The sequence below is a fragment of the Natrix helvetica genome (assembly GCF_964273705.1).
Source record: "Natrix helvetica genome assembly, chromosome: 4".
Taxonomy (NCBI): Eukaryota; Metazoa; Chordata; class Lepidosauria; order Squamata; family Natricidae; genus Natrix; species Natrix helvetica.
In genome coordinates, this window is record NC_138550.1 from 79,728,344 (window position 1) to 79,747,005 (window position 18,662).

The 18,662-nt window shown below is 37.9% G+C and overlaps 1 protein-coding gene across 1 annotated transcript in view; it reads right to left on the reverse strand.

Annotated features, from left to right (window-relative positions):
• GABBR2 (gamma-aminobutyric acid type B receptor subunit 2) overlaps nt 1-18,662 on the reverse strand; it is a 379,869-nt gene that overhangs the window by 271,070 nt on the left and 90,137 nt on the right. Inside the window, exon 3 of the mRNA XM_081953377.1 lies at nt 17,653-17,823. Within this exon, the coding sequence (XP_081809503.1) occupies nt 17,653-17,823 (171 nt within the window). The remainder of the gene's footprint in view (nt 1-17,652; nt 17,824-18,662) is intronic.

Genomic DNA, 18,662 nt, shown 5'->3' on the forward strand with positions numbered 1-18,662 from the left:
GCTCTTCGGCGTTTCTGCGCACACGCACGGAGCATACAGCGCCTGCGTGATGCTCCGCCGAGAAGCTGGAGCATTGAGGAGGCATCGTGAAGGTAGGGACACATGCGTGCGTGTGCCCACGTGCATGTGGGAGACGCTGGGCCCCGTTGCATCATACCGGTTGCAGTGGGATCCATAACCCACCACTGCAGCTACAGCACACTGCTGGCTTATATTTATGTGATTGTCCACTAGGACTCCAAGATCCTTCTCACAATTTATATTATAGTAGTGAAAATCATTAATCACAAAAATTATCTGCTTTTTAATCTTTTTTTTTTCTTTCCTTGAACTTTGTATTCATACCTTCTGTTTACTACATAAACACCTATTACAATTCGCTATAAACAAAATTGTCAACAAATTGTTGAAAAAATATTGTGGAAAAAAAAATAAGCCAGACATTTTGAAATGTCCAAATCATTTAAGATTCTATTTAATGTTATGCCATGAGATCTTACTTGTAAACCACACACACACACACACACACACACACTCATTTATATGTGGATTTAAATGTACAAGGTTGTATTCTTTCCTTTTGCTATAAGAGTATCTCTTATTTATTAGTTGATAGGTATAGCCAGGAAATGGAAAGCCCATTTTGAGGTTTGTCAGGGCTTGGTTGGCTCAGTGCTTACCAAGTTGACCATGAATGTATGAAATTGGTTGAGTTCCAGTGTCAGTCCTGAACCTTCACATGTAATCTTAAGAACATACCTCCAGGACATTCTGACTCTAGCAACCTCATTCTTGATGTGCTGGAGAAGAGTGGAAAAAATGCTGGAGTTTGTATGCTATGGCGCTATAAAATGAGGACAAAAAGACAGGTGTGGTAGATGCTCTGATCCAGCCATACATGGGGAAAGGAAGACAATAGGAACTGCTTGATTTCTCTTCTGAAGGAACCTGTGATCCAGAAATTATAGGGTGAGTCACTACCTGATTTGGTGGAGACTCCTAATTTCTTTATAAAATTCAAAACTGAAACAAGTCACAGCAGGCAGACTAGTCAGGCTTGTGAACCTAGTTATGAGCTAAAAAGTTTTCATTCACTGATCCTAGCATTTATTTTCTTTGTAGCACAGCACTATATAACTTTAAAAGAAATCCCCCAGAAAAAAATAAAAATAAAACTAAATTTTATAATGGTGGGCGAGTAAATTAGCTTTCCACTATCTGGTATTCTCAAATGTGTTAGACTTTTTAGTTCTAAGCTGATGGTCATGCATAATTGAAGAGTATCAAAAAATGGAAGGTTAATTAATTGAATGACTTGATCTAGAATTAAGGAAATGAGAATAAAGAAAATAAAGAAAAAAGTTAAATGCTCTTTCTAATTTTATTTTTTATTAAAAATACCCTCTAGTTACAGATCAAAAGTACCCCCTTTCTTTCATTCCATACACTGCTAACAATTGCTCTGAAAGGAGCTTCTCCTATTTTAAAGAGGACATAAAAAGCAATACAATCAACACTGTGTTAATATACAACTGAAAAAAAATCAGTGAATTCCTCTATTTTACCCTATATGTTAACATTCTGATTGACCTAAATGGTATTAGTTGTATAGTGTATATCATTTTGTGAAACGGAATCTAGTGCAATGCCCGTTATTTATGCATTTATTTCAATTTAGATGCCATGCAACGCCAACTCATTGGCAGTTCACAATATAATATTGTATCATTAAAAACCAATATAAAAACCAAAACTAAAATGGGACCCAGGCACAATATGCAGAAAAAAAATGTAACAGACATAACTAACAAGGGGCCACATCCATCTCAATTCAAGGCTTGGGAGAACGACATAGTCTTCAAGGCTTTGCAGATTGCCACCAGGGTGAGAAGCAAAAGGATTTCAGTGGGGGTGTCATTCCAAAGGTGGAGGGGGGGCACGTTTCTTGAGTCCTGATAGATGATGCTTGTTTAACTGAGGGGATGTAAAAGATGCAAACTTTTGCAGACAAGTTAGGAGAAAGGGGGGGGGGGAATGATTAGAAGTGGAATTCTTGAGAGTCCAAGAGAAAATGATTAAAAGAGGAAGAAAGGGAAAAAGAGTTATATTAGTGACTAAAGGGAATAGCGGCAAGATTGTTAATGTTATGTAACTAATTAAGAAATAAAGTAACTATAGTATATTGTTAATTGTGGGTACAATAATGAAAGAAATGCTCTCTATGTTAAAATTGAATTAGAGGATATATGTTGCTTATAGTAAAATGGATTAATGGAGGAAATATGAAATGAAAATTTGGTGTAACTTTGAAGGAGCAATTGAAGATAGTTTATGTATTAAGAAAAAATAAGTATAAAGATGATATATAATGGAAGAGAATAATTTGGCCAAAAATGAAATAGTATTTTGATATAAAATAGATTATGTAAATGAAAGGATGTAAAAGAAAGGACCCAGACAACACTTTGTTTATATAATATGTGAAAATTTGTATTAAAAAATAAAAACCTTGACTTAAAAAAAAAAGAAACAGCCCCCATGATGACTTTTGGTAATATTCTGTTACTGAAATCCATTTTGACTTGGGGGCAAGAGCCTAATTCTTGGGCTTCCCTTCCCCATCATAGTGAATTTTACTATAGCAGTTACGGTAAATTGTTAATCGGAGTTCTGTGCCAAAACTGTGCAGGTTGATAATAGTTTAAAGAATTCAGGTTAAAGCTGTTAAAGCTCCAACTAATCTAATATCTGGTTATCTGCAGTAGATGTTTATTTTTAGGATGTATTTCCTCATAGGCCACAAGATCCTGGTGCTACAATAAGGCATTCTGCCAGAATCTAAAGAAAGATTCCTGAGGGGTACAGTAAAATAAAAGATGATAAATTTGCTTCATTTCTCTACTTTATTGTTTCCTTTCATTAATATATGCTCAATAACTGGGTATCTTAGTGGTCAGAGTACCACCATTTGACGCAGGAGGCCAGAGTTCAAATTCTGCTAGTAGTTGACCTTGCCGGTAGAGGTCCTTGAGCAGACCCCTAACACTGCCTACCTCAGATATGCCCTGTATAGTTTGAGGCTTTTAAAATCATTTTCCACCCTCTTTTTTTATAATTTCATAAATTCTTTTTATTTTATTTTATTTAGTTAATAAAAAAGAAAACAATGTCTCAAATATTACCACTTTGTAACTTTAGTTCTAAGCAATCACAAATCTCCTGTACAACAATCTCCAGAAACTTTATGAAAAGAAAGGAATTGAGATGTAGAACCAAAGAAGATATTATATTTAATAAATTATAATATCAGACTAAATCCTATTTGTTCAACTTCCTGCAGAATAGAAAGCCCTAGGTGGTAGTTGCAGCCTCCCAAATGTGTGGTGAATCAATTGTAATGCGCACCTCTACACTGTCTTTCTCTTAGCAGGCATTTTGCAAGGGAGTCCCAGTAGTAATTCCATATCTTTCAATTTATCATTGCTGTATTGTTTGAATTATACTGTCTAGAGTGCTACAGTTTGGCTCATTTCCTCATTTGCAATATTTGCTTTTAGATCAATAGATCCAGATAAGTTTCCAGGTGAATATGCAATGCTGCCTTAGCTGCCTTATTTTCTTTTCCAAATCTTCAAAGATTTTGCTATTGGTGATGTGAGCAGCAGTACTACTCATATCACCAATAGCAAACCCTTTGAAGATTTGGAGAAGAAATAAGACAGCTAACAGCATAAGTGCATAAATGGAATAGCTAGCCTATTATTAGGAAAATGGCAGTCACCAGATACACTCACAAGTACTGACAAAAGTGAAAAATGATTTCTTTTGAACACAGAACAAACTGTCAGAATGCAGAGGTACTACTAAACCAGGGGTGTCAAATGCAATTTCATTGAGGGCCATGGCCACATCAGGGCTTGGCTGACCTCGGGGGGCACACAGACGTGGCTGACTGGGTAGGCATGGCCAGATTGACACAACTCCCCAAACTGCTGGCATGTTTCCTCTTTGCATTCGGTAGACGGTGCCGAAGCTATCTTGGCCTGATCTTTCCTCTTTGCATTGGGTAGACTGGGCCAAAGCTACTTTTGACTGATCTTTCCTGTTTGCATTGAGTAGACCAGGACAGCCCCACAGGACAGATCCGATCATATTGTGGGCTAGATCAGGCCCACGGACCTTGAGTTTGACACCCCCCCCTGTACTAAACCATTTTTAATTGGCTGCAGTCCAGCAGAAACAAAAGCTAGGAAGCTTTTTTCCAGGGTTTCAGACAAAACATAATCCAGAGAATCCCAGGGGATTCTGAAGTAATTTTAGAGGGAAGAGTAAGGCAAGGCAGTTACATGTTGCCCTACTCTCCACTCTTCCCTTCAATACCTAAGACCTGTTTAAGGTCCCACTAATGTGAATGAGGTTTGAATAGAAGACAGGTATTATTTGCAATTGTCCCCACATTATGGAACACACAAGGGGTCCATTCAGCTCTTTTATTCTCGGCCTTTAGGAAGGCATTATAAACCTTGTTTGCAAGATAGCATTAAGGACCTATTTGATGAGTACTGGGAAACCACTATTAGCTAATTCATTATTCTAATGATTTTATCAGAAGTTGTTTTATAGAAAAAAGTTAAGAGTGAAAGGAAGGTACTGCCCGCAAGAATGGGGATTTGCAGATTAAGAGATCCACAGCTGAAGTGAACTTCCAAGAAGGATGGACTGCTGAGATATACCATGCTGGCATATTGAGGAGAGGGAGAGAATGAAATGTACTGGGAAGATTGGCAGCTAGTGGGATCCATTAATGGCAGAGGCAAATGAAGGAAAGGAGCGAGAGTGAGGGGGGAAGGGAGAGAAGTGGAAAATCCCAGATAGATATAGCATGAGCAGTATATATTTGTATATATACTGTAATATAAAGATTTCAAGTGTAACCACACTATAGTTTTGTAAAGGTGACAAAATTTTCCAAGACCTCTTTCTCTTTTCCCTTTCCCACAGAACTACACTTCTTAGGATTCCCTGAAGAAAACAGGAGTATAAAAGTAATTTATATCTGCATTCTAGGCAACTGTCTAAAGCAGTGATGGCTAACCTTTTTGCCATCACATGCCAAAAGCGAGGGGAGTACAGGGGGGTCGTGCGTGGCTGTGTCCACACCCATAATTATATTCGTGTGACCCCACAATCATGTGCACACGACCCCTCCCCCACTTTTGGCACACTATTGATCCATTTTTCACCCTCCTCAGGCTCCAGAGGCTTTCTAGGAAGGAATCTGGGAAATGCAAAAACGGCCTGCCCCACCCACCGGAGGCCCTCCGAAAGGAGAAAAATGGCCCAACGCGCAAACCAGAAGTCCATTCCTGAACTTCCAGTTTGCACGTTGGGTTGTTTTTTGCCCTCCAGAAGCTTCAGGGAAGCCTCCAGAGGCCGAAAAATGGCTGAAAATGAAGACCGAAGTCAGCTGATAAGGCAATGCCTCACATGCCCTAACAAATGGCTCCGTGTGCTACCTGTGGCATGCGTGCCATAGGTTCTCCATCACGGTTCTATTATAAGCTGAACTTAGTGGGATATAGGCATTCAGCACTTTTCAAAATTGGACAAATTACTAGTATAATGCTAACTTTCTTCTTATGTTATAGTGTCAATATTACAAATAGTAACATAAGTTTCAAATATACAATGTCACAAAAACTGACTCTGTAAAACTGTGGCTTCTAGCATGACTTTTCAGTCTGAATAACCCATCATTAAGGCAAAATGGACTTGCCCACAGAAAAACTCTAATAGGAGCAACATATACACACAGAAATTCAGATCTGCAAATACACCCAAATACACATGTACACATCACATCCAGAGGTGGGTTTCAAAAATTTTTACTACCGGTTTTGTGGGCGTGGCTTGTTTGGTGGGTGTGGGTTGATGGTCATGTGATGGTGGGTGTGGCTTGTTGGTCATGTGACTAGTCAGACGTGGCTTCATGGCCATGTTACTGGTTGGTAATGTGACTGGGTGGGCGTACCTGGTTGGTCATGTGACTGGCTGGACATGGCCAACTTTACATCACTCATGTCAAGGGGTGCCTTGCTTGGCCTCTCCTCACCTCAAAGGCCTCAACGAGATACAATTTTTCTGTCTATTTATTTACTACTAAACATCCAAAATATACTATTTAATCCTAGGTATATATGCCATATGTGTACATACATATTACATAGTATAGTTTATAGGCACACAAAAAGATACATTATCTACTATATATACTGTATGTGTATGTACATACACACACACATACACACTCATTTGCAATAGGTACATAATATTTACCATAACTTCTCATAGCTGGTAAAGAAGTCCATTGCACACAGAAAATGTTGACACTATTTTTAATTACTATTTAAACTGTGGAAATTTGGATAACATCAATAGGCATCAGAGGAAGAGGAGGGGGAGGCAGTTTGCCAGTTTTAGATAGATTTGAGCCAAATATGACAAAATAATCCAGATTGAAATAGAATTGAATAGAACTGAATTGAATTGAATTCTTTATTGGCCAAGTGTGATTGGACACACAAGGAATTTGTACATATGCTCTCAGTGTACATAAAAAGGTTTCCCAGTATAAGGTTTCCTGCTGGGGCAGAGGGTTGGACTAGATGTCCTCCGAGATCCCTTCCAGCCCTAGATTGCTGTGTTCCCCTCTCCTTCCTTCCTTCCCTTCCTCCTCTTCCCTCTTCCACTTCTGCAATTAAAAACCTCCTTCTGAGGTTTCAATTTAAAGCAGGGTCTCCAAAGTTTGCAACATTAAGACTTGTGGACTTCAACTCCCAGAATTCCACAGCCAGCCATGCTGCTAAATTTTGAGACTCCTGATTTAAAGCTACAGCATTTGTTTTTCTTTGCCAAGCGATCTCCTGGCTGAAAAGTGAGTCCTGATTTTTTCCTTCTAACACCTCCCTCTTTCTTTCTTTTTCTTTTTCTTTCTCTTTCTTTTTCCCTTCTCTTCCTCCCTCCCTCCCTCCCTCCCTCCCTCTCCCTCTCTTTCAGGCAAACCGGCAAGGAAGAAAAGGCTTTAAAAAGTTTTTTTTTTAAAGCTTCTGTGGATTGCATGCCTCAAGCCTTTTTTCCTTGTTGGTTCAGGCAAACCGGTTCAGGCATTTCACCCTGCCTGGAACGCAATAAAGCCCACCCACTGACCTCCTGCTGGCAGGATGGCTAATGGTGTGAGCTCAGCGAAGCCAGAGGGGAGCTGATCGGAGCCCTCCGAAAGGAGGAGGCTGAGGAAAAGAGCATGTGCTACAGCACGCTTCCCTCCTCCCATAGTCTCCTCAGTGCTTGTTTGTGCTCCCCTCCCCAGTCTACCTTGATTACAGGTGGAGCGGCTGGCTAGGCCAGGCTGGACGCCAACCTCAGAAGGCAAGAGGGCCTGGGGGACCATCGGTAAGGCCATGTGGAAGGCAGGGAGCCATGTCAAGGCCACAGGGAAGGTAGTAGGCAGCTTGCTATCTTCCCTGCAGTCCTGTTATGCTTCCCTGTCTTCCACGCAGCCTTCTGCTTGCCTGCCTTCAGAAGCTGGCCCACAGGGACACCTGGAAGGCCGCGTGGAAAGCAGAGAAGCATGGCCATGGGGAAGGGGGCAAGGGCAGCTAGCTAAGGCGCGACTCACAGGCTTACCTGGCAGACAGATCAGGGCGCAGCGCTTCAGGCAGGCAAGCTGCAGAGCAGAGACGGGCGGAGCGAGTGAGTGGTGACCGGGGAACCAGTTCAGGGGTGTGACCAGGCTGCCATTACTACCAGTTCGGAAAGGTATGCCAGATTTTTACTACCTATTCAGCCGAACTGGACCGAATAAGTAGGAACCCATCTGTGATCACATCCTCATGTACTAACTTTGAAAATGAAAAGTTTTTTCAAGTGCAACTTCTAGGCAAAGGTGGGCACATTTTATTGCTTCTAACCTCTTAAGAGCTACAATAGGAAAAATTAATCACCACAATCATTAAATAAATACATAGAAGGTAATAAAGGCAACCACTTATTAAGACGGTACAATGTTTAATTTCCTTCTAGAAGAATGTCTATCTCTTTAGACCCGATCAAGCCCTATCCAGCCTGCACTGAACTGGAGGCAGCTGTTTTTGTTATGTTGTTATTCTTCTTGTGACACACTACTTATCCTACTTATCTCAGAAGTGAAACTGGTATTGATGGAAAACACCAAGGGGAAGCAGCATATACAATACAACTTCTGCATATTTTAATAAGGTTTTTAAAAGTGGTACAATGGTCTGTTTGTTGGAAGGTCGTTGCCAAGGATAAACAATGGCCAATCTTTTTCTTTAGTACTTGTTAAATCTGCCAAAATCTGAAGAAATTCTCTTTTTCCCCTTATGTGTAAAAGATGTTTAGTTCAAGAGAACAAAATTAAAATTAATCCCCCAAACTCAAATACAAAGTAAACAATGAGTGCAAGAGGACTGAAATACTGCATCACTGCAAGATTTAAGTTAAGTTTTAAATCTTATTGTTAAGTCTTAAATCTTATTGCATTTCAAAGTACTTCCAAAATTCATTGAAAACATTTTGGAGAATCCTGAGCACAAAGTTCCGGCTCTTTGTTTTATAAATACCAGAGAGGAACCAATGACTGGACTAAAGAAGCATTCAGCTACGTAAAGAACATTTGAAATGACATCCTGTACTTTGTAAAAGCTTCCAGTAAAAGGCTGCAGTTAATAGAAAGAAATCTACTAGCAGCTAACAACCAGAATGTGATTAAATGATTTAGAGGAAATGAATCCTCTATGAGAGGTTATAAAGAGGGATCATATAACATGTATTTAAGTAATGGTCATATTTCAGGTGCTGGTGTAGAATAAACTGGTAAATTAATATGGGAATGAAACCAATGACATATTCAAGCCAAGGTGGGCAAGACACAAAATAAAGCAAAAGTTGGGATCAAATAGTTACCTATCTAGTGAATGCTAAATATTTTATCAAATATATTTGAAACTGAACTTTGAGGTTATTGCCTGACCCTTTGTAAAACGCACAAATATAGCAGTGATAGTAGCAGAAAAAGATATGAAGCGCTTATGAATAATATATGAATACGAAAGAATGCAAATGGACAGACTGCTCCTAAATGGGGCTTGGAACTGCTCTTACAGTAAGTGTATACTTGCGGAAAGATATATGCATTCTAGTTTGAACTTTTAGTGAAAACACGCACAAATGGATAACCTAAACGTAGTACATAAAATTATCTACTGCAATGTTCTACCTGTCAATGACTACTTCAGCTTCAGCCACAATAATACACGAGCACACAATAGATACAAACTTAAGGGAAACCGTACCAAACTCGACTGCAGAAAATACAACTTCAGCAACTGAATGGTCAATGACTAGAATGCACTACCTGACTCTGTGGTTTCTTCCCCAAACCCCCACAACTTTAACCTTAGACTGTCTACGTCGACCTCATCCCATTCCTAAGAGGCCGGTAAAGGGGTGCATAAGTGCACCAACATGCCTACCATCCTTGTCCTAACAACCCCATTTATTCGTATCCATTTTATGTATTCATAATCTTGTATATATGTATATCTATTATCATATATATATCAAATCCCAGTAAGGGTATGGCTAGCTGATGAGAGCTAATTAGCTCGAAATAGATCTATACTAGTCTCCCTTTATTTATTTATCAGTACAAATACAACATATATATATATATATATATATATATATATATATATATATATATATATATATATATATATATATATATATATATATATATATATATATATATATATATATATATATATATATATATATATATATATATATATATATATATATATATATATATATATATTAGTGTTACAACCCCTGGTATGCCTATTTATCAGTACAAATAAAACATATATATATATATATATATATATATATATATATATATATATATATATATATATATATATATATATATATATATATATATATATATATATATATATATATATATATATATATATATAAAACCATATTTTTATTTTTACTGTTGCCTTTTTATATTTGTGTTGTAATTGTACTGATAAATAAATAAAGGGAGACTAGGATAGATCTATTTCGAGCTAATTAGCTCTCATCAGCTAGCCATACCCTTACTGGGATTAGAACCCAGGCTGTATATATCTTAGGCAGGAGTCTTAACCACTAAGCCATGGGTTCTCTTCCTTATCAGTTGAGCCAGGGAAATAGGTATGTATTTGTGTTACAACCCCTGGTATGACTAAATATGGGAGGAAGGTCACTACTCCCTCTTTCTGTCCTTCGGCTTATCACAAAGACCATGCAGGCAGAAAACTATATTTTTATTTTTACTGTTGCCTTTTTATATTTGTGTTGTAATTGTACTGATAAATAAATAAAGGGAGACTAGGATAGATCTATTTCGAGCTAATTAGCTCTCATCAGCTAGCCATACCCTTACTGGGATTATACTGGCTCAACTGATAAGGAAGAGAACCCGTGGCTTAGTGGTTAAGACTCCTGCCTAAGATATATACAGCCCGGGTTCTAATCCCAGTAAGGGTATGGCTAGCTGATGAGAGCTAATTAGCTCGAAATAGATCTATCCTAGTCTCCCTTTATTTATCAGTACAATTACAACACAAATATATATATATATATATATATATATATATATATATATATATATATATATATATATGTATGTATGTATGTATGTATGTATGTATGTATGTATGTATGTATGTATGTATGTATGTATATGTATATGCTGGTTTTGTTGTATTCGGGTCTTTTCCCGTGTAAGGTTGATATACATATATACAAGATTAATAGATATACATATATACAAGATTATGAATACATACAACCTTACACGGGAAAAGACCCGAATACAACAAAACCAGCATACCTACACCCATGAAAATCTACATAATCTACATAGTGAATTATCCTAGGCTGGTCCCCTGTACACAAATACAATATTCAGCATCTATGATCTCAAAAACAATCCAATAACCACCATCTGTTGAAACAAGAAAATGGCCTTTATATTTAGGAACAGGGTTTTTAGTTTGAAGGCTGAAATGTAGCTTCTTGATTAGTGCAATCAGAGAAGTCCAGGTGGGATGAGGCTCAAGTATTTTGGCCCAGTTTTTTTTTAACCATGCAGGAGAATGCTAAGGAAAGAAATTGATGTGTGTCATCTTCCAAAGACCTTGCACTACCCTTTTCACCATATTTGCATAGGTTTTATCTGAAAATTCTGCTGCTAAATTTTGAAGGTATAATTTTGACTTTTTTCCCAGGGGTTTATACCTTGAAACATTGTACTCCTATTTCCACCCTTATTTTCTTGAAAGTTTAGATTTTATTTTGGGAACTGAGTTTTGCTGGTATGATCTTGAGGTGCTCTGATTGCCACAGTTGGGGTGCCGGAAATTGGATATAGAAGAGTTTATTATCTTTCTCACCAAATGTACTGTACACCTAGTTCTCAACTTAACAACCATTCATTTAGTGGGCATTCAAAGTTATAACGGCACTGAAAAAAAGTGACATGTGACTGTTTTTAATACTTACGCATCCCCATGGTCATGCTAGCAAAATCGGATGGATGCTTGGCAAGTGGCCTGTATTTATAAAGGCGCCAGTGTCCCTGGGTCATGTGATCATTTTTTGTTACCTTCTGACAAGCAATGTCACTAGGGAAGCCAGATTCACTTAACAACCCTGTTACTAATTTAACAAGGGCAGTGATTCATTTAACAACTGTTACAAGCAAGGTCGTAAACTGAGGCAAAACTTACTTAACAGCTATCTTGCTTAGCAATGGAAGTTTTGGGCACAGTTGTTGTCATAAGCCGAGGACTAGTTGCAAAGGCATTCCACGAATGAGTACTGTTGAATGAATACTTTTGTTTGCTGAGCTTGCACTTAAAACAAAGTTGCTGACTACCTTACTGAATTGCTACAACAAAATCAAAATCTTAATAATATTAATTATAAAAATTGCATAACTGACCTCTGCTCTAAAAATTAACCACAACAGCTAATACACTAAAAAAATAAAATATAACTTTACTCAACAAAAGTAAAAAGAGATAAAAATCGTAGAATAAAATAACAGAAAAATATGGCATGTGCCATTCAGCAAATCATAGTTAAACAAAATACTGTATTACACGAGCCCAGTCTTTACAGCAAAAGATCTATTGCATAACATGAACTACAAACAAAAAGACAGTTTTACTAAGAAACTTGTTGCCAGTAAATTAAGATGAGTTGTTTTCTTGTTTTGTTTTGCTTTGCTTTCTGAACCTATTTCTAGTTTCTGGCTGTGCTGCAATCAGTTTGGGTTCTAAATCAAGTCTCATCGTCTTTCTTCACACATCTCATAACTGGGAATAACATTTGTGCAGCTTCAGTGAGGCCTTCAGTGAGACTCAGGATCTTTTCCACAATCTTCAAATTAAACCCTTGGGGGTGCATAAGAAGGCCAATTACCTTCCATAGAAAGACCCTTACCTGACTAAACTTTGTAAATATCTTTGCAAACATAATCAAAGATACATAGCCAAACAAATGAAGCAATATGGATTGGCCTTTGTTCCCTCTGCTATTTAATACTCAAATCATATATTGCATACAGGAATAAGCAATAATAAGCAAAGACATGCCTGGGGCTGGTGCTTTTCTGATGTTTTGTCTATGAAATAGACCTCACACATTTTTCTGGGATCACCGATGGAGGGGCAACCCAAAGGGATGGAGATAGGTGTAGGAGATTTGGCTATTGTTGATGTATCTGAGATGCGGAAGGCAGCAATAATTGACTGTGATCTCCTCTCAAGTCTACAGTAGAACATATTCAGTTCATCTGCCAGTTGCTGATTCTCTTTAGTAAGGGAAAGAGATCTGCTGTAGCTAGTGACATTCTTCAGGCTTTCCCACACATTTGCTGGTTCATTTGCTGAGAACTGATTCCTCAGCTTTTCAGAGTAGCTTCTCTTTGCTGCCCTGATCACTAGACATAATAGGAAGGGACCTCAGAAGTCTTCTAGTTCAACCCCTTGCTCGAGCAGGAAACTCTATACCATTTCAGACAAATTATTGTCCAGTCAATTTTTGAAAACCTCCAGTGATGAAGCATCCACAACTTCTGAAGGCAAACTATTCCATTGGTTGATTGCTCTCAACATTAGGAAATTTCTCCTTAGTTCTAGGTGCTTCCCTCCTTGGTTAGTTTCTTTTAATATATTCTGTCAATATCTTCTCCCTTGTTAATATATTCCTGGTATGATTGTATAGCACCCTGTCTGTATTTCTGTAGGCTTCCTCTTTGACACAACATAGTTGCTTGAGCTTAGCTGTGAACCAAGGTTTATTATTACTGTATATGCACAAACTATCGGTCAGAACACACATATCCTCACAACAATTAACATATGATGTCACAATAACAGTGAGTTCATCCAAGTCTGCTAAAGCAGCTTCAAGGCAGGCCTGTAACTCAAACTTTACCTCCTCAGTCCAAGACATCACTGTTTTGACCACAGGTTTTGCAGCTTTAAGTTTCTGTCAATAAACAGGTGAAAGATGAACTAAACAATGATCAGTGACCCAAAGCTGCTCTTTCAAAGATTGATAAGCATATTTTAATGTGATGTAGCAGTGGTCTAAAATGTTTTTGCCTCAGCTGACATGCTGAGTGTATCTGGGCAGCTAGTATATGGTAGGATATAATAGACTAATAGTAGATAATGTTTGAGATATATATTTTGGGTGGATGTATTTTAGAAGGGCTGCTGTCAGGAATATAGGCATCTCTCTTTGAACTATTTTTTTCCTCCCCTGCATTTGACTGGAGGAGCCATCCCAATATAAGTTGGTCATATATCTTTAACTATTTGTAGCAAGAGAATGTAAGTATCATTCTGCAAAGAGCATTATCTTAAAGTAAATTATTCTCCATTATTAACCTGCTTGAATAAAGAGTCTTATGTTCCTTATTTATATTTATGTATATGTCTTGTTAAGTATATCAATTTTCAACAAAAATATACACCTAAGCTGAATGTTTTGGCCAAAATTATAATTGATGGGTAGTTAGTAGAAAAAAAGGTATTTAAATTAATTTCTACAGTTTCAATCTTTCAAAAATCGCATACACCAACACACAATCAAAAGATAAAACTACCTTGCACTAATATGTTCAGCTTCACACTTGCACCAACAGTATACATAAGGAAATGAGAGGAAAATTCTTCCAACTCAGGAATCATAGAAAGATACAATTCAACAAGTTCAGGTGAAACTCAAAAAATTAGAATATCATGCAAAAGTTCATTTATTTCAGTAATGCAACTTCAAAAGTGAAACTAATATATGAGATAGACTCATATAATGCAAAGCAAGATAGTTCAAGCCGTGATTTGTCATAATTGTGATGATTATAGCTTACAGCTCATGAAAACCCCAAATCCTCAACCTCAGAAAATTAGAATATTACATGCAATCAATAAAACAAGGATTGTACATAGAACAATATCGGACCTCTGAAAACTATATGCATGCATATGTACTCAGTACTTGGTTTGGGCCCCTTTTGCAGCAATTACTGCCTCAATGCGGCGTGGCATGGAAGCTATCAGCCTGTGGCCCTGCTGAGGTGTTATGGAAGACCAGGATGCTTCAATAGCGGCCTTCAGCTCTTCTGCACTGTACAGTCTCATGTCTCTCATCTTTCTCTTTGCAATGCCTCATAGATTCTCTATAGGGTTCAGGTCAGGCGAGTTTGCTGACCAATCAAGCACAGTAATCCCACGGTCATTGAACCAGGTTTTGGTGCTTTTGGCAATATGGGCAGGTGCCAGGTCCTGCAGGAAAATGAAGTCAGCATCGCCATAAAGCTCGTCTGGTAGCTCCTGGTAGATGGATGCATTGACGCTGGACTAATGAAGCACAGTGGGCCAACATCAGCAGATGACATGGCTCCCCAAATCAACGCAGACCGTGGAAACTTCACACTGGACTTCAAGCATCTTGCAGTGTGTGCCTCTCCATTATTCCTCCATATTCTGGGTCCTTGGTTTCCAAATGAGATGCAAAAGTTGCTCTCATCAGAAAGAGGACTTTGGCCCACTGAGCAACAGACCAGGTCTGTTTTTCTTTAGCCCAGGTAAGACGCTTCTGATGTTGTTTGTTGTTCAGGACCGGCTTTACAAGAGGAATACGACATTTGAAGCCCATGTTCAGGATCCGTCTGTGTGTGGTAGCTCTTGATGCACTGACTCCAGCCTCAGTCCACTCCTTGTGAAAGTCCCCAACAGTTTTGAATGACCTTTTCCTGACAATCCTCTCCAGGCTGCGGTCATCCTTGCTGCTTGTGCACCTTTTTCTTCCACACTTTTCCCTTCCACACAACTTTCTATTAATGCGCTTTGATACAGCACTTTGGGAACATCCAGCTTCTTTTGCAATTACCTTTTGAGGCTTTCCCTCCTTATGGAGGGTGTCAATGATGGTTTTCTGCACAACTGTCAGGTCAGCAGTCTTTCCCATAATTGTGAGTCCTACTGAACCAGACTGAGAGACCATTTAAAGGGTCAGGAACCCTTTGCAGGTGTTATGGCTTAATTAGCTGATTAGAGTGGGACACTTTGAGCCTAGAATATTGCACCTTTTCACAATATTCTAATTTTCTGAGATTGTGGATTTGGGGTTTTCATGAGCTGTAAGCCATAATCATCACAATTATGACAAATCGCAGCTTGAACTATCTTGCTTTGCATTATATGAGTCTATCTCATATATTAGTTTCACCTTTTAAGTTGCATTACTGAAATGAATGAACTTTTGCACGATATTCTAATTTTTCGAGTTTCACCTGTACATCCACAATTCAGTTCATTCCAATGCAGCCCAAGCAGTGTGATATTTAAGCAAATTAAAAAAGAATTGTTTAGACCTTGGCAAGTGGGATTACTGTTCATTACAATTGGTAACACCTGAGCATTTGTTTATTTCTCTCAGGATGTGAAAAATTGCAGAAGAGAGACTATGCTGAAAAAAATAGAACATAGGCTATTTATAGAACACAGAATAAAACGTAGAATGTAGGCTGGAGATTCTAAAGTAAAAGTGACAGGATATAATGTAGGAAAGTTTATCAAACTACCTCATTTTTAGCTATGAAGAGTATGCTATGGTAGAAATTCTAAAAGATGCAGTGACACATGATGGCAGAAGTTCTGAGGTATAAATATTCCTCTTCCTTTATACAGATTAATTGGATCACATGCAGTTTAAGAAATATTATCCAGCATATTTAATTTTGACCAGTGTGTGCATCTCTATTTCTTTTAAGATTTCCAAATAATAGCAGTCTTTGTTCATATATTGACCACATGAAATATACTCCAGTAATTATTGGATCCAATTGAATATTAATAATATTCATTCTTGGCACACAATAATGAGGCTAAATGACAATATATTAATACAAAAATTCTACATGATAAGCCTGTAGTCTGATATATAAACTGAAAGGTAAATAGGAATTTAATCAGAACCAGAACTTAATTAGCAGATCAACAGGTGCTGTGGCAGAGGAAATTGTTTTATATTTTAAAAATACACTCTAAATTAGCCTAGTTCAATTTATTAGATTTCCAGTGCATTATGAAATGAGTGAGATTTAGATGTGATTGTATAAATGACAAATTAGTCATTTATATTATATAAGGTGTTACTTCTAAATGTTTTAACTTATTTCATCCACTTAACAATTATTTTTATTTATTTATTCCATTTTAGATTACTTATTTATTTTAAACCTGGAAAAATATTCCACTAGCATTCCACCAGGCATTCCACTGGTGCACTACTGCAGGCTATATCTCCTGACTGCCGACTGGCAGCAGTTCAGCAGTTTGATTCTCACCAGTTCAAGACTGACTAAACCTTCCATCCTTCCAAGGTCAGTAAAATGAGGACTCAGATTGTTGAGGGCAATACACTGACTCTGTAAACCGCTTAGAGAGGGCTGTAAAGCACTATGAAGTGATATATGTCTTACTATTGCTATTGCTACTTTAATCTATCAGATAAATTATATCAATAATGTTGTTTGTCAAATTATGTATTTGCCATGCTGGATTATTCTTGTTTCAGCTTTGACCTTGGAAAGTCCATATTTAGAACTGGACAGTAAGTACTAAGATACAAATTTTACCTGATAATCTATCAGTAACATTAATATTTATTCTTAAATTTAACAAAATAATATTATAATGATAGGAATCTGTGTGTCCAAGATTCCCTGCAATCTAAATTCTTTGAACAAATAAACATCTCTTAGCAGACAAAAAAGTAGAGTATCACTGAGAAGAGTTAGATTAAAAACCTTTGTAACAAGCTTCAAAGGTAAAATATGTGCTTCAGAAATGATCTTTGGAAAATGTATGCAATTTCTGCTGGTTCAGTTATTAGTTAATTATGAATTATTTTAGAAATGTTTCTTAGTTTCATTCTATATCAAGAACATGCCATTTTTGCAACAACTCCAACTTCAGTGAGAAGATATTAAACTGCTCTTACCTCAGAAAATCTTCGTATATCTTGGGTCAAAGTTCCTACTCTTTTCCATTTATAATGCTTGAGCAACTTTAAAATTGCCGGGTTCACAGCATTATCGGATGGCACTGTCCGGAAGAAATAAGGATATTTTTTCTTATCTGCTAACTCTGGTGTTGTTGCTGCAAACGAGAGCTGTAAGATAAAACAATTGTAGTTGTTAAAAAAATCAGTATTATCTATTAATCTAAAATTTGCTCTGTTATATTAAATTAAGAAAAGATCAGAGATATGTCTATATTTTCTGTTACAAAATAAATAGTAATGTTGATAGGATACTAAGATGAATGCACATTGCTAAAATAATTTCATAATAAGAAAAAATGGTGATTGACAACTGGTAATAGTTAGCAGTCTATAGAGCAATCTGCATTGATGGATTGACTAGATCAGTGGTCGGCAAGCCGCGGCTCGCGAGCCACATGTGGCTCTTTACACATTTTAATGCGGCTCTTCTGTGTGCCGGGCGCCCGCTCCCCTCCCTCCTCTCGGGCACTTCAAAACAAGCGCCCCTTTCCCTTTTTTCTTTTCGACCCACAATGATTAGGGAGGATCCTGAAGTCGGGCGGGGACGAGAAGCGAGGAGGCAGAAAAAGAAACTGAGGCTAAGGAGCTTCCCCCCCGCCCCCTCCCAGCAAAAATCTAACCGGGGAGCCAGGCAGTAGCAAATTAGCCAATCATGCGAGGAAAGCGAGCAATGTTCCCTCTAATTTTTTTTCAGTGTGTGCGGAAAAGTATAGTGTTTGAGTGGCACATTTTCATGCCTGAGCACCTGAATTTTTTTAGCCATAATTGCCATCAGAGCAGATGTTGGGGAGGGGGGGCAAGGAGGTAAAGGGTCCCCTCCCTCTCCCTCAGACCCCCAGGAAGGAGGGAAGGGAAGGGAGGGAGAGGGAAAGGAATTGGGAAAGAAGAAAAAGAAAAGAAAAGAGAAGAAAGGAAAAAGGAAAGGAAATTGGAAAGAAGAAAGGAAA